The 22197-nt window shown below is 42.4% G+C and overlaps 1 protein-coding gene across 1 annotated transcript in view; it reads right to left on the reverse strand.

Annotated features, from left to right (window-relative positions):
* Positions 1–846: 846 nt before the first annotated feature.
* Positions 847–22197, reverse strand: part of sdc2 (syndecan 2) — a 56132-nt gene continuing 34781 nt past the window's right edge. The window contains exons 2-5 of the mRNA XM_069681977.1: positions 10397–10511; positions 9489–9661; positions 6968–7097; positions 847–3243 (exon numbers count right to left, since the gene is read on the reverse strand). Of these exons, the coding sequence (XP_069538078.1) occupies positions 3080–3243; positions 6968–7097; positions 9489–9661; positions 10397–10511 (582 nt within the window). The 3' untranslated portion in view covers positions 847–3079. The remainder of the gene's footprint in view (positions 3244–6967; positions 7098–9488; positions 9662–10396; positions 10512–22197) is intronic.

Here is a 22197-nt window from a genome sequence, read left to right on the forward strand (position 1 = left end):
CTTAGCTATAACCTAGCATAAAGACTTGAAGCTGGCTGTGTCCAATGTACAAACAATTTAAAGTCTGCCTTCTTGGACCTGTAAATCCAAAAAGTTAGCATGTTGTATCTCGTCAGATTTGAACAAGTTCATATCTGTTAAGAGCTGGAGCCAGGAGTCCATAAGCTAAGCTAAGCTAAGCTAAGCTTAGCTATAACCTAGCAAAAAGACTTGAAGCTGGCTGTGTCCAATGTATAAAAAATGTAAAGTCTGCCTGTAAATCCAAAAAATTATCATGTTGTAACAAGTCAGATTGAAACAATTTCATATCTGTTAAGAGCTGGATCCAGGAGTCCAAAAGCTAAGCTAAGCTAAGCTCAGCTATAACCTAGCATAAAGACTTGAAGCTGGCTGTGTCCAATGTACAAACAATTTAAAGTCTGCCTTCTAGGACCTGTGAATCCAAATGTGCATGTTGTATCTCGTCAGATTCAAACTCGATAATGTCTGTCCGTTAAGTTAAGAGATGGAGCTGGTAGTTGACTAGCTTAGCCTAGCTATAGCCTAGCCTATAGATTGTAAACTTGCCTTATAGGGCTTGGAAATTAAAACAATATTGATATGTTGTACCTTGTTTTTTGGAAACTATGGCGAGAGACAAATCAGCCATTTGTCCTTTGTACCGGTCCTTATGCTAAGCTAGGCTAATCCTGGCTGTATTCAGACAGATAAGAATGGTAACAATCTTGTATATTTCACAACATTTCTAAATGATGTTTTGTTTATACTGATGGTGACAAGTTTTTATCAGGATTTTATCATTTAATATTGACAAAATAAAAAAACAAGATGGCGGAAGCAGTTGGATATTAGGCCACAATGTTTATTCAGTAGTGTTGTTTCAACTTATAGGTACAATACTGTCAGCTTTTGTAAGACTAAAAAAAAGTTACCATTACAGTCATCCATGCTCACAGAATGCCAGTCAAGTCGTTCACACCTCTCCTATGTGTACACACCTGCCACAAGCTCACCGTGAGCAAGTACATTTCCAAATGGTAGGCACTTTGAAGGTTTAAAACATTTGTGAATATACATTTATATATATTTATATATCTTTTCATATACTAATAAGCAATTGGACTCAAAGGTCAGGTCTCTAATGGAGAGAAATAAGAACTAAAGAGTGAAGAGAAAGAGAATGAGGAAACAACATGATGTGGCCATGGTGGAGGGGGGGATGGTGGGAGTAGAAATACTGTGAGTCTTTGGGTTTTTCAGTATAGTTCAGTACCTTACGTCCTATGACAAGAAAGGACAACAGAGATGAGGGGGGAGAAAGAGGGTGGAAGTGGACAACAGACAGGATGAAATAATACAAGAGGAACTTCATGGGGGGTAGTGTTAGGGGTTTAGACGATGTGACAGCTTCTACTTCACATTACTACACAGCTGAAAAAGGCAATTTTACAAACCTGCCAGACAAAATGCGTCTCTTCACAGCAGGTTAAAACAAAACAGGAGAAGACAGTAACGTGCTGTCATGTAATCGTAACTTAAGTTTTCATTCGATGTAGCTGCGTCTTTTTTTGTAACAGCCATGTGTGGCCTTTCACACTCATTTAGGGATGCAAAATGGCATCAAAACAAACATTGTGTAGGCTTTAAACCTGGTAAACGACCTCGACTCTCACCACTTTTGAAATGCCTGTGCTGACCACTTCAAAAACAACAATAGCCCTCAACGTGACTCTCTGTTACCCCGAGTCTTACATTTTCTGTGCAGCCTTGTTTATCAGCCCCTCTGAGACAAACTGGGTTTCCAGAGGGGGGTTTCTGGTGGTGTTTGCTGCAGAGGTATGTGCTCTGCATGTGGGGACTCTGGCCCGGGCCTGGTGTGTTTGTGTCCAAGCAGAAGCAGGCCTTTTAGTTAGCGGATAAACACCGGGACAGAGACAATGCCGCCGAGCTCCCCGGGTGGTTCCATACAGCCGAACCAGAGGGCGAGGGGGGAGGCTGGTCGGGGGTTGACAACTGAACTGGCGGTGCTCCAATCTGATTTAAAAAGAAGGTGGGAGTGAAGGGGGTTAGGGTAAACAGAGCGAGGGGGAGGAGATGTAAGGGTGAAGGGTGCTAGCAGAGTGAGGGTGCCGTCAGTAACTCAAGGGACACATCGGGGAGGGAGGCGACTACGGGCTGAAAACACCCCAAAACACTCGACATACACGCGAAGCTGCAGTGGGAAGCGAAAGCAGTGAATGTGCAACGCGAACGAGAATGCGTTTAAATAGAAAAAGAAGATCAGCGAGACATTAACAGAAGCGAGACTTGTGATTCTTCTCGAGCCCTGACACGCGTAGTTTTATCTTTTAAAGACCTGAAATTAAAAACGCTGTCGAAAAAAAAAAAAGAAACAAACAAATAAACAAGACATCATGAAACGCTCACGTCTGACCAAAAACAAAAAAACGGATGTGAGAGCAAATAATAAACATTGTAACCTGAAGGGAGAACATTTACATTGACCGTTAACAGCGTTAATATGAAGACAAAAGAGCTTCATCAAAACTACAAAGGCATTTTTTTTAACATCAGAGAAAAGATAAATTAATGTTATACACCTTTTAGAGATCAACATCAGACATGCTAGGACAAAATAAAAAGAAAAAAGAAAGTAGGATTGATACAGAATAATTATATTCAATTATTTCCACTTTAAATTTTTTTTCTTTACAAATAACAGACTGCTACAGTTAAAAGTAGTCAGCGACTAAAAACAGCTCCTCTGACAGAAGACAGATGCGATTCGTTTCCTCGCCTTTACAGATCCTGTTTTTCAATGTTTTCTGCCTTTTTCAAATAATACACAAAATGTTTAAATACACTGAGATTCGCCATAAAATGAGAAATGCTTGGTTTTCATTTTTTTTAAAAAAGAAAGAAAGAAAAGGTCTTAATTACAATACTCTATGCAAAAGCTTTCCTTTATGCTAGTTTTCCTTAATCGTTGTTGTGTGAACAGGTTTGCTGCTGTCATCGACTGTTGCTTTTCTACAGTCACTCGCGATGTGTCGTTCTGATGACGGGAGGGGGCGGGGCTTTATGCGTAGAACTCCTTGGTCGGGGCCTTCTGATAGGCGGCGCCGGAGGGTTTCCTCTCTCCCAGGTCGTAGCTGCCCTCGTCCTTCTTCCTCATGCGGTAAACCAGGAGGAGGATGAGGAAGATGGCGAACAGAAAGCCGATGACGCCGCCTGCGATAACAGCTGAGAGAGGAAGAGACGGAGAGAAAAGGTGAGGGTCAAATCAGCATGTACTTTTTATCCCGACAGAGAATGAGCCGACAGAAACCACTTTTTAGCAGCCTACTTCCTGTCAATGCACAAACCCTCGATTTGTCTCGAGATACAAAGTCAAAGATCTTCTCCGGCTAATTTCATCTCCTCCAAAGAGTGTCCTGTGTGTGAGCTTAAAAGTTAGCCCTCCATTTAAAGGATATTAAGGCTCTGATGCTCCGTGTTGTCCCAAGCACGGCTGATTCGACACGCTCTGTATTCCAATCAGTGTCTTGTATACTGGGGCTTAAGAAGAAGAAGCTGATGGTATTGGTTCTATTACTTAACAGCTGGATGAATAAATCCAATAGGCACAAACAAACAACAACCAGTCCAGCGTGGCTTCAACCTAATCCTTTATGCGCTTCGTGAACTGGCTGATGAGTCTCATCGACAGCGACAGACACGAACACCAAACCATCTCATCTCTGATGAGCTCTTCAGCTGGATGATAAATAACTTGAGTTTCAGGAGTGGGATCAGTTTGGCAGCAGATTGTTTGTAGACTTCAAAGTCAAGAGAAAATAGTTAGCATCGTTATCCAAGAAGTTGACAAATATTTTTAAGACTGCAAAAGTATTTTTGGTGTCTTCTGCTGTGAGTCCATGTGTGCTAGGGACTTGAAAATGCCCAGTACACTGAATACATAATATAACGAAGTGTTTTTACAATAAGATATGACACAGTACTTTTCAGTACCAGTGTACAGCTCTTTTTATTGTAGTGTGTCCACATCAGAGGTCTTAAATTGGACATATTTTATCTATGCAATCAATGTTCTATTATTCTAATGTGTTTTTGAATCATGTTGAGGAAGTGTGTTTCGTTTTAAAAATTTTAAACATAATTTAATTATTTTTCAGAGCCTCTCCTTCCTCCTGAAACGAACAAGCCACTTTGCCATTCATAGGTCAGACCCCACGATTGGCTGACAGTATTTGGAGTAACTGCACTATTCGGCCTTATATGTACGAGCCAGAATCGACAGTTATCAGAATGGTAAGTTGAAATCTTGACTCGAAAACGACTTGACTACAAGCGAGTGCAAGACGGCAGCCTGAGGTGAATGACGGTGAATGACGGTGAATGACGTTTGGTCGATTTCAGGGAAAGCGAGTTTCTACGTAGAAACCTGCAGCTATTCTGAACGGCCCGATTCAGAGGCGACCTTTTTAACATTTAAATTATGCAGTTTTCACTTTTTCACTGTGAACAATTAGCACCCAAAAATGTAAGAATATGAGAATATCCATTTAAAAGATGTGGCCCCTTTAAATGGGTAGCGACTACCGCACTCTTAAAACATTGAGGAATCATAAGAGAGCAGCAGAAGCAGACATATCTACTGTAGCTAAAGGTCCCTGCTATTGATCAAGCTCAAAGACCCATTGATAATTGACCCCAAAATGGAACAATGCAAGTCAAAAACCCTGTCCCTGTCCAGCCGACATTTCACCTCTTTCACACGGGATAAGCAACAGACACAATGCTCAGCCATGTTGAGGCAGTCACTCCACAGGGAATTACATTTGTTTCTGTTTTGGTTATAATTGGGAACTTTGGCCTGCTACTCTTTCATCCATATTTCCTGATGTGCCTGAACACCAAGGCAGCAGCGGGCTCGCCAAAGAACCTTGTTGCTACCCAACAATTATGCACCTACACTTGTCTGATTGTTCCTGTACACACTATGCTAAAGAGGCTGTTGGAGCCAAAATGTGGTTTTTATGTTGTTTAATCTTAACATGAGACACTTTTGATTGTTTTGTATTAGACTAAAAAAGTGGGTGGAGCCTTTGTTTATGTGCAGGCTCCAGATAATTGCAGGCAGGTGTGTGAATGAAGGCAAGTGTCGGAGTGTTGAGGTGTTGATATAGACCTCCAGGAAGTAGGACAGCTCAGCCAGCGATCCTCTCATAAAATGTGTTGTTGGAAGAAATTTTCAGCATTCTTCCTTTTAAAATTTGGATGACTAAACTGCGATGATGAAATGTCTGGGAGATATCCAGAAGGACTCGGCACGCCGCCCTGAACAAAGGTTGCGCAGCCCTCAAAGAGACAGAGGGTGAAATATTGAAGGTCAAACTCTCTTTAAAGGACATGTTGTGAACTAAGAGGCCAAAAGTGGTGAAACATGAAGGGGAAACTTAATAAAATCCACCCAGGCTGTGTTAAGAATCCTCCAGCTTTGACCCTCACTAATGCTCATAACACGCCACATGGGCTTATTTCATTCTGCCTCCCAATTATGCCTGTATGAGGTTCTTTATAGCTTCCTAATCTGTTTAGGCTCTCTCCTGGTGCTACAATCGGGCCTCTGCTCCACTTAAGGTTTCCACATGTCGACTGGCCCCACGGCCCCATGGGTGAAAACGCTGGCACACACCCCCGCTGCTAAGCTCCGAGAAGCGGTAACGTAATACAGAGTGAATAAATGAAAATTAGATTATGGCCAATTATTTTTATAGAAGTCATACGGGAGATGAAGATTAATGGTTATAATCGAGGAGAAGGGGAAAGAGAACGAGGCAGAGGAGGGGAAAAGTTCACGTGGCTGAATGAGAAGCTGCTTTAGTAGATATATTTACATTTTCTGCGGCCTAATTTTTCCTGGGAACGCTCTTTATTTTAATCTCAATCCAAGAACAATGCGCAAACGACGAAGCGAGAATATCAGCAGCAGAGAGATGTAAGCCGAGTTCCTCTCTAACTAAAGCTGTCCTGGTTTGTCCTTATTGAAGTTGTTTCTGTATACTGCCAACACCAGATGGATATCACAACAAAGTAAAAGTGAGGTGCCAATCAATGTTCGCCTCAGACACGCCGGGAAAGAGAGGCGGCATCAGAGAGAACACTGATTTCCAGTCCGATAATTTCCCTTCCACCCTCTTTCATGTATTCAAAGTGAGCAGCAGACACTTGAAACACCCACAATGCTGTGAACTCTGCAAGGTCCCAGCGAGGGAAGCAGATGGAGTTTATTAAAAGTCGTTATTTTGAGACGTGGATCAGGTGGGAGACATTATGGAACATATTTTCTGAGATTGAAGACCTCAGAAATATGCAGACATGTTTGAGCAAATGAGAATTTAGACGTTAAATTAAATCAACACTCCCAAAACGCTTCAAAGGCTTCTTTAGAGGAGCGTCGCACTGACAGCTTCTTTCATTACGCACTAAAATACGAAGAGAAAGGTTTGATATCTTGAGACAGAGGCTTCCTTGATGAGAGATGGATAAAAAGATTCATACCACTCCCTATACGAAGCAAGAAAGGGATAGCTTAGCTTAGCACAAATAGTGTAAACAGGTGGAATAAGCTAGGCTGTCTCTGTCAAAAGGTTACACCTTTCAACACCTCTAAAGCTCACTAATCAACAATTACCTTCAGACAGAGCCATGCTAGCAACGTCCCTGATTCCAGTCTTTGTGCTAAGCTAAGCTAAGCTAAGATAAGCTAAATGTGGAACTATTCCTTTAAAATATCCCTCATCCCATCTGTGCTCAGATTCACAGGAAAGACGGAAAAGCTCCTGCACCATCCAACGAATGTACAGATATATAAACGTACCAAATTTAAAGCTTAAAATGGAGCGACGTTATTAATGTTCAGCGTGTATTTAAGTCTGCTGTCGTTGCGTTTTGTGACACATACCTGCCAGCACTTCTGTCCTCTGGAAGAGGTTTTCAGTGCGGACCTCAACAGCCTCCTGAGGTGAGCCGGGGGCACTAGTCGTACTAGTCAGCTGGTTCCTCTGCGTGTCCTCCGTAACTAGCAAAGGTGCCTGAAGGAGGAAAGAGAAGGAGAAGAGAGAATATTAGTTGCTTTATTGCAAAACTGACGCTCACATTCTTACCTGCAATATTTCGTGTCTGTGTGTGTTTAGAGGACTCGGGTTCATTCGGGTCGTTCTGGCATAATCCTTAAATTTCTTCCTGGTAGGATTGCGGCTGTTAATATCAAATAAAAGGACTGACCTTTGGGAAATATATACTTTATTGCTACCGCTCAAATTCAAGTCTGTTTTAAAGGAAATTACAGTCAGCAGATGGATAGCTTAGCTTAGCATAAAAGCGGGAAACAGTGAGGATCTGTCTAAAGGTAACAACATCTGCCAACCAGCAACTCCAAAGCACAATTATTCACACATTTTTAAATTAGTTTGGAAAAACTGATGCGTAAAAATGACAATTTGTGCTTTTACAAAGGATTATTTTTTGGCGGGGTGCAGTGACTTCCTCAAATCTCTGCTGGTTATCTGATTAACTCACGGAGAGGACAACGCTCCATGATGTCACTGCACAGCAAACAAGATACAAACAACTGAGATATAATTCGATTAGTGAGCTTTAGAGGTGCTGTTAGGCGGATCTTTGTACCCTTTGTTGTTACCCACACTATGCTAAGCTAAGCTAATTCGCTGCTGGCTCTATAGCTTCACAATCAACACACGAACATGCAGCAGGTCTCTATGCTAGCTCTTAGATTAAAAGTGTAGAATTATTCTTCATGTTCTTTAAGTCCACTTAGACAGAACGTCTATTCAAAGGAGGAGAACAGGGAACAAAAAGGAATCTGGCCATTGAAACTTATAGAGGCCGGCCAGAGGAGAAAATGGAACAAGTCCAGATTGCCCAAAAAGATTAGTGCAAGGCCCAGGAAATGAAAACAGAGCTAGTGACCATGAGGTTTTTCTGGGAGTTGAATCTAGGAAAAGAAACAAAGTATCTGGAATGGACGCGGGCCCTTGTCTCCTCGCCTTTTTCCAATAACACTAGAGTAGGGAACAAAGGACCAAAATGGAACCAGGCCAGTGAATTTGGCTAAGGCGAAGGAGAAAAAAAATGGAATGGGGCCAGGTATGCTTGGCTTATGGGCGTAGAGACCTTTAAGACTAATCCCAAACAGATGCAGCGTCCCGTCCAGCACAGTAAGAGTGCAGTGCAGACGTGAGATCGAGGACGGTTCCAGAATATGTGATTATGTCCTAAAGAGATGTAATCCTCCATAATTTGCAATGGAGCGAAAACATCGAGAAATGATGTGAGCACTTGATCTTTATCCTGAAAGCAACCTCACAGCTCCTGGTATTACGGGGGATTTGGTGACATCTGGGTCATCTAGAGACACACTGAGGCCCCGGGTTGCTCTCTGCTGGGTCAGCGATGATAGTTACTAATGAGCCGCCATGATAAATAACTTTAAGGTGCATGATGTCATCATTTAACAATAAACCTGGTTACTAACAAAACACAGGCTTTCGTAATAGTTTCATACACTTTAACATCCTTTTAGCACTTAACTATATTAAACCTTTGCTCTGAAAGTTGTGATTTTGGACAGCTCAGATCGCCACAGATGAGGCAAAAATACATCAGGGCATTTAAGATACGTTTTTGGGAACATTTTGGGAAGTATGCTTACTGACTTACAGAAGAATTACAGAGGTTGATTGATTGATTAAACTCTCATATCTTGCAGCTAAAATATGATATAAAAGCCAAAAGATGTTTAGCTAAACGTAGCCTAGCAGAAAGACGAGAAGCAGGGTGGGTCCTGCTAGCTAAGAAAATCTACCTAGCAACACACTAAAGCTCACAAATTAACACATTATATCTTGTTAGTGTAATCCAAACAAAAACTTATTCAAAGTTAAGGAGGTTCTGTGCGGGGACTACTTTTTTGTTTGGACAGTGGCTTCTTTCTGACCTAGCTATGTCTCCTTGCTTTCGGCTTTGATGCTAAGCTAAGCTAACTATCTATCTCCTGGCATGACTTTTATGTTACTAATGGAGTGTTGTGGATCTCCTAAACGAACTCTCAGTAAGACACTAAATTAGTGTATTTTCCAAAATTGCTTCGATTTCAAACAGTCAAAACGTTTCGCCAAATTTTGTTCTATTTTTTTTGTCAAACCTTTGGCCATCTTAAACCTAAAACAGTTTAAGTCAATGTCCTATCTAGATCATTGTCGTTCTTTTAGGCACTTGACAAATAAAAAAATTTTGGAAAGAATTTTCTAAAAAATGTAAGCAAGTTTTGCAAAATATTTCCGTTATGGGTTGTGCAAAGAAAATCTAAATAATCAGATATTTCTCTATTTTTAAACACTGTAAATTGTAAATATCAATATTAGCATTAAAATCAAATCAACCAGTCGGGCCGTTCTTCTTACCTCTGTTCTGAGTGGTTTCCTGGGTGTGAACTCCCTGGCTATTTCTCTGACCGTGGCTGTCTCCACCCTGGGGGTGAAATCTTTGGTGGAGTCCTGGGTGGGTTCTGCTGCTTTGGGCTCGATATAAACCGTACTGACAGTCATTGTTTCCTCCACCACCTCTTCACCTCCACCTGGGGTAAAAACGAGTCACAGGTAAATAATGTCTCTACATAAAAAGGCAGCGTGTAAAACGCCTCCAGGACAATATTTCAAGACATATAAATATGTTGTGTTCATGTGCAAATAAGTTAAATGCATGTTATTAATATTTGATGCCCTCAGCTCTATAGTTTGTCTTACTTAACTTCACACTATAGATTTAATTGTAATGTATTATTTATAGGTTGAATGTGATGAAGAATACAGAGTGGCAGAGCAGAGTAATAGGCCACCTATACAGTATTGGAAGGGCTATTGATCACAGTCCTGTCTCCTTTGACCTGGTGTGACCTTCTCTCACTGCAGTTGTACAACTCTCTCAGAAAGAACAGTTACCCCGACAAAGGAATGAGAATTGTAATGGTGCTTAAAGCGAGTGCAGGAGAGGAGGTAATAAAAAAGACATGTAAAATACGCACACTTGCCCACGGCAGTCTGGGTGACAAGGCAATCTCAATTCAAATCGAGTGAGAGAGAGAAAGAAAGAAAGAAGGGGTAGGGAAAAGCAAAGGCTGAAGAGAGGGGAAAAGAACAGAGAGTAATAAATAGAAGAGGGAGAAAGTGAAGGCACAACGTCAGCCTGCCGGTGGAAGATGAAATAACTCAGTGTTCTTACCCGCAGCACAGGTGAAAATTAATGTCATCACGCTTCTGTGTAATTGTCTGCTGAGCTTGCAAGTGTGCGAGTGTGTGCGTGTGTGTCTTACCTGAGCCAGACCCTGAGTTAAAGTCGTCATCGTCTTCAGGGTAGTAGCCTCCTGAGCCCATGTCATCCAGGTACAAGTCATCAGCCTGAGAGGAAGTCTTAGCTGCGTCTGCTATCTGCAAGACAACAAGATAACGAGGCGGTGAGGACGTAAGTCTGCGTTATTATTACACGTTCTCATTTTAATGAGAAAATGTTTCACTCCGCACCCGATTAAATCAATAACGCGCGGATCTTTCTCTGCTTCCACACGGCACGCATTCACTGTGTGAATATTTAGTTTCTGCTCGAGCCTTTAAATCATTTAACACAGCCTCTTTGCTCTGAGATCCACACTTCAGTGGGCGATTATTCCTTTAATTGGCAAACATAAAATCCTCCTGGGTGGCAATTCAAAGCTCATATCATTAGTTCATTGTAAACAGCACAAATCTTTGCTAAATTTGCCAATCCTGCAACAGCCATGTGCAGTGGAGACAGTCTAGATAACAATCTGTCTCTTGTAGCTGCTATAAAGTAAGAATTAGTGCCCGGTGCAGACACAAATGTTTAGCTGAGTGTGTGTCTAAGAGATGGCTAGTATCAACACGTCACCCTGTGTTTAACATCGGAGCTGGAAGAGCTTCCTCTCAGACAGGACAGAGTCGGTTCTGTGAGGCTGCACTTATGCAGAGCGAAGCTCAGAGCTAAATGCTAACTTGAGCATGCCAACGTGCTCGCAATGACAGTACTACCCTGCTGACATTGGCAGGTGTAATCATGTTCAGCATGTTGGTTTAGCATCTCAGCATGATGATGTTTGCTAGGTAGGAATAAACCAAAGTAGAGTTGAAGCTGATTTTGCAGTTTGCTTGTTGCCAAATTAGTTTTTGACCTGATGAAAACTGGTTAAGGGATCACCAGACTTACAGGAAAAAGTATTCAGTAGATTTTGAGTAATTTTACTACATATCAAAAGTGTCAGCTGTCTGGTGGCGCTTAAGAAAACGTCAAGAAATAGAGATACATTTTGTTGGAAAACTGAATTTGGTAGATGTCGAGATATTTCATGGAATTAAAGCTACTATGAGGAGTTTTTTTGTTGGTTATGAAACAGGCTGAAATTAATTCTGATGACTCTATATGAGCTACAAAAGCAAACCAGACCATCAGCAACAAGATTGATTATTTCTATATAGTTATTTCTGCTAGCGGGGGGGTCGGTGTCACAGGAAGTGTTTGACTGCACGCTGCCTTTGTTTACATTTTCTACTGCAAAGATTCAGAGTGATACATGAGTGTTTAAAGAAAGCAGGATGAGATGTTTTGTTAAAAACAACCATTAAGCATGTACAGGACAAAATCAGGAAAGAGAGAAGAGGTACGGCTTTGTCCACAGGGGGCGCCAAAATCAACACAAACCCAAAGTTCCTCACAGGAGCTTTAATGCTTTAAAGCTTTGGCTGGCAGGTGGCGCTACATAAAAAGTCAGAGGATCACCAAAGTCAGTAGAGTTCATCCTAGTGGCATAAAGGATATTTGTACCAAATTTCATTGGAATCTATTTTGTAGTTTTTGAGAAATCTTTGCTAAATTAATACAATGTAAACTTTGTGCTTTCACTATGAAGCAAAAGTCAGAGGATCGACAAAATCTCTGGGATTTATCCTCTCGGTATTGTGAATGACTGTGCCAAATTTCATGACAAACCACCCTGTGTTTGTCGAGACATTTCACCAAATCAACACAATGCCAGCTTCATGGTGGCACTAGCAGAAAAGTCAGGGGATCACCAGAGTCATTAGAGGCTTATGCTTGGGGGGAGCATGCATGGTTGGACAACATTTCACGCCAATATACTTGTTGAGATATTTTGCTCTGGACAGACCAACAGATCAACATGGCCACCCATGAAACCACACTGCTGTAGACTAGAGGCTTAAAACAATCCCCATTCTACGACTTAAATGAAGCCCAGCAGCACAGGTGACTGTCCAATCAGAACATGTAGCTCCTCCCACAGCACCGTTGTCCGGACGACAGGCCCGAGTGGTGGGAATGTTTGTGTTCTGGCTTAATGGAGTAATTGGCTGAAAAGGACCCCCAGTTTAACAGAGCCTGTTTGTTTAAAAAGCAGCCCCTCACATGGTGTGCGAGTCCAGATTTTAACGAGAAATAAGATAAGAAAACGGAGCTTTCACACTAAGTGGTTTGCAGAGTCGGATGTATGCAGGACACTACAGCTGATATACAAGCGTCTGTACGGTTCTATTATATGTTGGGTTGAGTGTTTGACTGGAATTGCTACAAAAGCATCCATGGCAACAACCATTCACCAATACGGTCAGCTGTACGGCCTCTTCTACCCTGATAGTCCTGCTTCAGATATAATGAGCACAACAGAGTCCCCACAATATCTCATCCCAACCCATTAAGCTGCTTTCTACAGCTCCACGTCTGCTCCGATTGTACCGATAAAGTCGAGGCTGAATGAAGCTGAACTAGAAGAAATAATCAATTTACCCGGCAGGAAATAAGAGTTATTTTATTAACAGTGAAGAATAGGCATGCTGTGAGAAAGCTAAGAAAATGGACAATGTGAAATAATCTTCCATTACCTTTTTTTTGTACAGACTTTGTATGGATGTTTTCATTACTGAATAGCCTTTAAATTACTACTTTTGTTCAGTGTATGATCTCATAACATTAGCTGCTTTTATGTTGGTGTGAGCAGTGGGTTCTATTTTCCATGTGCTGTTTATCTTTATCCGGGCTGATATTTTTCTCTAGGCTGAATGAAGTCAGAATCAGAGTAAATATTCCCATCACAATTTCAAGCGCAGATAAAAGTAGTATCTTCAGGTTGCTTGTTTTGTCTGACCTTAAATACAAAACCCAAATAAAGACAACGTACGATGATATAAAACACTTAAAAGCAGCAAATCTGTATTTTTCAGAGGCTGGAACAAGCATGTGCAACATTTGGTTGATAAATCACCAATGTCCGACTGATAAATCAGTTGACCGATATTATCTGCCGATATAGGCCAATGACTTTATATCAACACATGCAAAAAAAAAACAACAACTAAATGGTTTTTAAAGAACACATAATGCAGAAAACAATACTTTAGGTGATTTAGAAATGGTTTCATCACTTAGGTTTGCCATGCACCACCCTTTAGCTCAATAGGTTACAACATTCAGGACTGTTTGCAGCCGATGCAGAAAAGGTAAGCAGTAAGAAGTCCACACTAGAATTGGTTGACAATGTACAATGATGTTGTATACATTAGAGATAGACCGATATGTTTTTTTCAGGGACGATACTGATTATTAGTAGTCAAGAAGGCTGATAACCGATATTTGGAGCCGATATTCATTTGCAGTAAAAGTGAAAATATTGGCGTCAAAATTTTGAAAACAAACTCCAACACTTAACTTTGTTTAAATGCCTTTAAGCATATGTTTATTAAACAAACAAACAAAAAGCGCAGGGAGTTCCCAGGGTCAGCAGCATCTCTTATAAAGTTAACTGAACATTTAAATAAACTAATAAATAACTTCCTGAAGTTTTATAAAGTAAATAAAACAAAGTTAAATAAAATTTGCAAAGAAATGAACAATTATCGGCCGTCGGATTAAAAAAAAAAAAAAGCCAATGCCGATATGCGTCAAAATGCCGAATATCGGCGCCGATAATCGGCCCGGCCGATAATTGGTCTATCCCTAGTATACATCAATAAAAGATATATGTCCTTCTGAGTACCTTTGCATAATCATATCAATGAAAACACTATCGGCTGCATATTGGTAGTGATATCGGTATCTGTCATAAAGATCCAATATCAGTCAAGCTCTATAAATGAATCTTTTATGGAGTACATTTTCTTTTCAGGTAATCAATGAAACAACAAATCCTTTAAGCAATAAAAGCCAGGACAGATAAAGTGTCATCTTGTAGTTACATCCCTGCTTCATCTCATAGCATTTCCAATTACTCTCTGTGTGTCTGACAATGAGTGTGTTCAGCAGTGCTTTCAAGTCATTGTATATGCATATGTGTGTGTTTGTGTGGCTTGATGAAAGAGAGGCCTGGCACTCTCCATAACAAAGAGGCAGGGCGCACACACAGCTTACAACAGCGTGAAAGAGAAAGAAAGACAGAGGCGAGATGAAACAGAACAATGCGTATCTCCATCTCGCCTCTCTCAACTGCTTCTGACTTCTCAGAGAAAGGCCTTTCACCGCCGAGCCGTCTGATCAAAGGGAGAATTTGTTCAAAGCAACTTTATCTTAACCTTTCTTGCCTTCTTCTCCTCCAAACACGACCCCCCCCCCATCCCCTCACCCTCGGCTGCAACAGCCGGCGGACCGATTCATCGGTGCATGGGGTCCGCGGGTCTTTATGTATTGGCAATGTGAGCACAATGAACCAAAAGGAGGCAGGCCACAGATCAAACTGTGACAAAGGCCACTAATGAGATAGAGGCCACACACACACACACACACACACACACACACGCATGACTGGACATGTTTTACAAATGTATGCAAGCATTCATTGATTCATCGGTTTTACATACACACATTAGAGAGAGCAATTGAGCATATAAAATGACACCACACAGACATGCATGACAACGTGTGAAGAAATGCAGGAAGTGGCTTTGATTTCCACTTTAGAGAGATACACTTTCACCTGCCTTGTTTGATGCATAAATGGATGAATAATAGATATAGTGATGTTATATTATTTTTTGTCTGTCTTTAATAGGAGTGGGACAAAATATTGATACGGTAATGTATCGTCGTCCTGACTCTACTACTACTGCTCGACTGCTTTTTGATTCCTCGTGGTGGGACTTATGACATCGATGAGGGTAACATTAACGGAAATTAATTGGCTAAAGAACTTCATTAGATATCGGGATGTATCGTTATATGATCTATCAGTTATCGCAGAATCGCTGTATTGCGATAATATCGTTAACGTGGGCCACGTATCGCGCATCGTATCATGAGTTACCCTGCAATTCCCACCCTTAGTCTTTAACCACGAAGTGCTCAAGACACGATAAAAGTAACACAACAAACAATTAGTGATTATTCTATTTTATGGATAGAATGTGAGAAAATAGTGGGCCAAAAAAATGGCCATCACAAGCTCACAGAGTCCCATTGTCATGTCTTTAAATGTCTTGTTATGTTTGACCTTTAGTTTACAACCCAAAGATATTCAGTTTACGATCTTAAAAATACTTACAAAACTGAAGATATTCACATTATTGAAGCTATAGCCTGTGATTTTTTGTTTACAAAAGACAAATAATCAATATGAATATGTTAATTAATTAGCTCTATACAATATCTCTTTTGCTTTTCAAATTAAGTATCTTATCAAAATAATTCAAATTGCTAAATAAATTCAAGGTATACAATCAAATTCAAGTAAAAAGCACTGGAACAAAAGTCCTTTGAAAGCATCACTCAAAAAGAGCTTCAGCATGTTGATCAGACGGGCAGAAAGGAGGTCAGAGATGCTATTAACCTTTGAAAAAAATGAGGTAGAAATTCAGCGAAATGTGCTGTTTTGCCAATAAATATAGGGTAAATATAGGGGTACAGCTAACAGCTGGTTAGCTTCACTTAGCATAAAGGCTGGAGACAAGAGGAACGAGTTAGTCTGGCTCTATTGCACAGGCTTCAAACCAGCACCTCTCGAGCTCACGATCAAAACGAGCTATTTTTTAAGGTATAAATAACAAAAACACAAGTTTGCTGTTTAAAATAGTCAGGTTAAGAGGTGCTGTTACGTGGAATTTGTTACTAAAGTCAGTCTGGCTGTTTTCCACCTTTGTGCTAAGCTAAGCTAACTGAGACATGAAAGTGGAATCTTCTCCTCTAAGTGTTTGAACCCAAATGTCAGAGGAGCCTTCCTTCAGCAACGACAGCGAGGCCAAATCCAACCGAGGGCTATGTTCCCTTTCAGATGAGCACCGAGATACGCGAGCGTTCAGAGGCCGAGTTTATTTCTGACTCACAGGTACACAAGTCCTCTGACTCCTTCTGTATCTTCATGTTTCTCCGCTTTGGAAAAAAGCTTTCGCAAAAGACCTTTTTAACTGAACAAGCTGCGCGGCAACAACGTATCAGTGCAGATCTGAGAGGAGGAAACGGACTGTTTGACCCCGATAAACTTCACTCGCTTTATCTGACTCACAGGGACACACAGATAGTAAGAAGCAGCACGTGTGTGTCTGCTGGTGTACACAGTATAAACTTGATAAAGCTGTCTTTCCCTATCGCACATGTGTGTGTGCACAGACACAGACGTCCTGATAAACAACCCAGTGACATTTACAGGTAGTCTGCTTTCAGGGCTTATCTCAGACTCTGAGCTGAACCAGACATCAATCCCAGACAAGGAAAGCAGAGTGGACACCGATAAAGCAGTTAGCTAACGGATGCGGAACGCAGAAGTCCAACTTTTTCTGCTTTATTTAGCCCAGAAATTGTTGTATATAGTTGGCGAGGAGGTCATGCAGTTGGAAGTTAGAACAGTTATTTCCTTTGTATGCTCACATTTAAACCAAACTTTATCAGACATGGTAATCAATAACAGCCCACAGTGAATGCCTCTGTGTCTAAAAAACAAACAGCAACGTAGAAGAGGCTCTAAAAACTTCCTCTACGAAAACCGGTATCAAAAACAAGACAGTCTCCTGGGAATGAAATGCATCAAGGCGCACTCAGTCACACTCAGCTGCTCTTCAAAATGAAGCTTAACTTTCCCCCAGTCCTGCTTTGACAAGTGTCATTCTTCAGGCTCGAGCCGTACACCTTGCAGCGGGCTAAAAAAAGACCATGTGCGGAAAGAAGAGGCCTTGGAGCAGCGCGGCGGAGGGAGGAGGAGGCCGACATAAATGCTGCTGAGTAACAGTCGGGAGTGCAGCGGGTACACAAAGGAACACTTTCTCAGAGTGACATGTTGGCTTTATGTGCAGCAACAGAGAGGAAAAGAAAGTAGGTCAATGGTACGACAACACATGAAATGTACTCTGCCTGGTGTTACTAGTATCTAAGCAGGCCTTGACCGCGGCCATACATCGCTTGGGTCAAGTTTATAGAGACATTTATGACTTCAAATCAAAAGTTTAACTCACTTTACATTTGCCAAAACACAATGTAACACTGTCTGTCAAGGTTCTGGGTTGGTCAACCGATTTTAACTCTTGGATCAAACTGGATTTGCTCGATCGTATTGCATCATGTCAGCATTATCTGAAACATCGCTCCACTGAAGCAGCTTCTTGCCATCTTTGAAAGCAACTCTCTCATCTTTAAGCGGCTCCGTCACTGATCGTTTGGTTCTTAAACGGAGACAGTGTAAAATCCGAAAGAAGAAATAAGACATAACACTGGTGAAGAAACCCACTAACACCCGGCTCAGACCTGGATAACTATCGCATCGGCATTAATGGGAGCACAAAACCCAAACGTAATCTCCGCCCCCTTTCCGGCGCGATGCTATGCTCCGTCGGTAACTTCTATGACTCCTCGTCATCTCAGCTACAAATTGCGCCCGTCTCCGTCCGAGCAGCGCTCGAACATCGTTCCAAATTTGTCGGCACCGAGTTTGATAAACAGACTGAATGAGTAATAGATACAATAAGGACCTAACCACCGTAACATCTTCACTGTTTACTAACCCTGTCTCCGGCGTGTTTGTGACATCAGACGGTGACGCAGCAGAAAAGAGACCGACAGGAGTATACTTCACTGGCAATGGGAAAAGAGACTATTAGCATCTATAAGCAGGTCATCCCGGCTAATTTCGATGGGAGAGCAGTACAAGAGTAAAAGAAGTCAACAAACTGCTGGATCAAAGTAACTGACTTCAGATGGATACTGCAGTTAAACTATGACCTGGCATTTACTATTATTCTGTAATTATACCATGTGTCCTAAAGAAGCAGCTGTTAAGTTATATAGTCAATTAAGAACAGTGACTGTATATCTGCATCGTTTTAACCCATAAAATCATCAACAAAGACCACATGATAGAGGTTAAAGGGGTATTACGCTAATTTCAAGCATCATATTTCACTCTGTGATACCTGTGGAGTAGCTTAGCATAACTTGCCGTTAAAAAACCTCACATATTTCTCACACTGGTGCTCTGTGCAGGCCCTCATACAGCCTCGGCCTGAAACGACTCAGTCAGCTCTGTCCCTTTAAGAAACCCCGCCCCTACAAGCCTACTGTCTTCTGATTGGCCAGCTCTCCGAAGCCGTGATGTCACAAAGTGCAGAGTGTAGAAAAGCAGGCGATTAGTTTAACATACTTTTACCTACAGATTTGAAACTTCACCCACGTTTAGACTGGACATCCAACTCTGTGAAATGATGTCTTAAAATGTGAAACAGCATGATACCCCCTCTTTAAGACTCTATTCTTAACGATACTCTTGTTACAATGGGCTTTGGCCTGGCCTTGCTGGAACTCCGCTCATCATTAGGGTGAATCACTGGTCCCATGCACAGTCACACTCAAGGACACATTTTCACTGACACTCACACACAAAGACAGCCTCATTTGGACACCTTAACAAGCGGATCCGACATCATCCGTGCAGGAGACGGTGAAAGGGGAAGAGACGGAGAGAGCGGGAGGAAGGGGATGTGAACAAGAAGGAGGGCGAGCTGCCATAATGAGCTAGCAGCTAGCGATGTATGCCGTCTATTAGCTGTGAGAAGAGCTGCCGCTACTGGCATCTCTGCCTGCTAATGAACTCATAAGCCAGCAGGAGGGAAGCCTCAACGCTGTGTCTGTTTGACCCGTAAACCTGGAGAGGACATAAGGAATTGCAGAGCAGGACTGGACGAAACAAGGACGACAGAAGAGGCAGAGAGAGGGGGATTGAAAGGAGATAAAATAGACATAAAAGGGGAGGAAAGAGAGAGAGAGAGGAGGAGGGAAGTCACCCGCTGCTGTAGACAATCCTGCTGCCTGGAGGTTGCTCTGTTAAAAGCCTGTCAAAAGCAGCATGTACATGCCTCGCGGGGCTTTAAAAGGCACTAGATCTTCCTTACAGTACGAGTGTGACAGTGGAGTATTTGCATCTCTCCCTCCTTTCTGTACGGAGATGGATGAAGGGGATTCATGGAGGAAAATGGAGTCATCTGAAGTAACCCTGGGCTCCTGACTTCCTCCTGTGTACACACCGCTCTCACTTCTAACACAACAAATATTAGCTCAACTCCGAGCCAGGCCAGGGGAAATAGTTTTCCTCAAAGGAATGCACACACACACACACACACACACACACACTTGAACATCTGCGTGTCCATGAAAGCGCCCATGGGACACACATATGTGCCAGCGCAGACACACACACACACACACAACCCCTTATCCAGCTCTCACATCTGAAAGGCGTGAGACGAATACACAGACGCACATCATAGAGAGACTTCAGAGGGAGGGAGGAAAAAAAAATAGGGGGAACAAGTGCACAGAGGCTCGCAGACAGACTGCCTCTCAGATCCTCCTTCATCAGTCTGCTGCCGTCTCTGCTTCTTAAGCATTTCCTTAAGTCTACCTCAGGACTGCACGGAGCTTAGAGAGGAGCTCAACAGCATCCCTCTCTGCTATCCAAGCATTGTTATACACCATACAGGCATCTATATTTAATAGGAATATCTACAGACACGCCTCAATATTTAATTTAACCCGCCACTTTTTTGTTACACATTATTTCAGCTTACAAATTGACTCTGGGGAAGTGGTACGAGCGCTCAACTAAGAGAGATTAAACTACAACTGATTTATCCTTTGACTCATCTATCGAGCAAACGTTCTGTCGCTCTAGTTTCCTTGCAGGAAGAAGTCACCGCGATAGTAGCCTTCCTGTTGAGAGTTAGATAAGAACGACAGCTAGCCGTCCACAAGGTTTTAAAAGACACAAATAAGGACCTCGAACACACTTGGGGTAGGCAGTTTATCTTAGGAGCACTTTTTGTCAAATAGTCGAAACTTTCTTCAGCATCCAGAAGACAATCAATAAATCAGTGCTCTGAAAAAAAGGAGAAATAAGTCCAGCAACTGCAGCTCCTCATAAAATGGTAGGGTCGCTCACCTGCCTGTGTGCTAACGTAGCTGCCTACGTGAACACACTCTCCCTTTTCTACAGGATAATCTAGCAAGCTAGCCGCACAAGAGCAGCAGAGGAAGTTCATTCAAAAGATATTGTGGGAGTGGCTTTAACGTTTGTCCAATGGAAGCTGATATAGAGAGATAATACATACATACAATGTCTCAAACATTTGAATTGCCCTTATATCAGCTTGAAGCTGCCTTATAGAAGGCCTTTGTTATAAACCAAGCTAAGCTAGCTAGGACGTAGCTTGAAAGGCACCTGGTACTCCCATCACAACGGGGCTCTAAGTCGCCAGCTAGAGGCTGGAGCTCAAGTCTCTTGTTTGATATTTCCTCGCTCCTCGGGAGTAGCTCCGGACCCGCCATATTGAGGACCGTCTCAAAGCTCTTATTGCTGCTCGGAGGAGCGAGTTCTGAGGAGCGATAGGCGAGGATGCACGAGAGCAGCCGTCACGGACGTCTTCTACTGGCCGACACGCCGCCCTTATTAGATATCAGTTATTCTTCCGTCTTGTGTCGTATTAAATCTCAGATGTACGTCGCTTCGGACAAAAGTGTCGGCTAAATGAAATTGCGACATTGTAACACTGAAAGCCAGTGAGTGTGTGTTGCTAAAAATGTGCAAAACAAGCAATTTGAAGACGATACGTTGACTAAATAATCAACAGGAACACCATCACCAGGTGCAGCTCCAGTTTACTACAGCCTCTTTTTAGCGACACATTTGGACTCTCCAGCTCTCAGCTTTCACAATAATTAGGCTTCTTTCTATGCAAGCTGTGAGAGCGTATTGTCTGCTTTTCTCTGTCCTGTGAAAGAAATCAGATCTCATTATCACAACCAGGTAAACAAATATCTGCATCTGTGCGAGAACTCAATAATAAGAGAGTGTGTGTGTGTGAGAGGGAGACAGAGAAAGAGCCTGTTAATCCCTAATTAACAAAGTCCTGTTAGGTGGCCGATCGGCCCGCTGGCTTTCGCTTTATCTCTTCCACTTGGCCTGCCGCAGATCCATACACACGGTCAATAGAGCAACAGTTGCTGGCAGGATCTGCTTCACTCTGCTGTCCTCAAACCAAACTCCGCTCTCTTCTTCTTCCTCCCACTGCCTCCCTCCTGACCTGAACTTTATCACCGCACAACAGAGAGGACACTTAGAAGCAGCAGAGAAGAGGAGGTGGGCTGAGAGGGGTATCAGGGCTGTCCTAATAAAGCTGGAGGGACACGAAGAAGAAAAGGGGGGAGAGAGAGGCGGAGTGTGCTGAGGTGGAGCTACAGCGGGCCGAGTTACAGCGGGCCGAGCTACAGGTGCTTTCGTGGGCAATGTGTTACAAGGACTGTCCTCATGAGGCCGATGATGACGTGTTTGAAAGCAGGTGCACGCTGTGGACGTAGGTGAGGACAGCGGACGAGCAGCGGAGGAGCAGCCCCCCCTACTCCCCGAACAAAGTATCCAAAGCCGTGTAGACAGAGAGTCGCATCAGTGGAGGTCCAACATGCTCCATGATCGCAACTCTCTCTCTCTCTCTACATCACTCACTCAGTCACATACAGACCCGTGTGTAGGGCTGTCCCCGGCGGAGTCTATCCCTCACAGTGCAAGATTTTCCCTATCGAATAGTGGGACCAAATTTCTTCATCTCTCCAATTTGCAAACATCTT

This window comes from Semicossyphus pulcher, unplaced genomic scaffold, assembly GCF_022749685.1.
Source record: "Semicossyphus pulcher isolate SPU_LCO1_2020_fin unplaced genomic scaffold, fSemPul1.0.p SCAF_5, whole genome shotgun sequence".
Taxonomy (NCBI): Eukaryota; Metazoa; Chordata; class Actinopteri; order Labriformes; family Labridae; genus Semicossyphus; species Semicossyphus pulcher.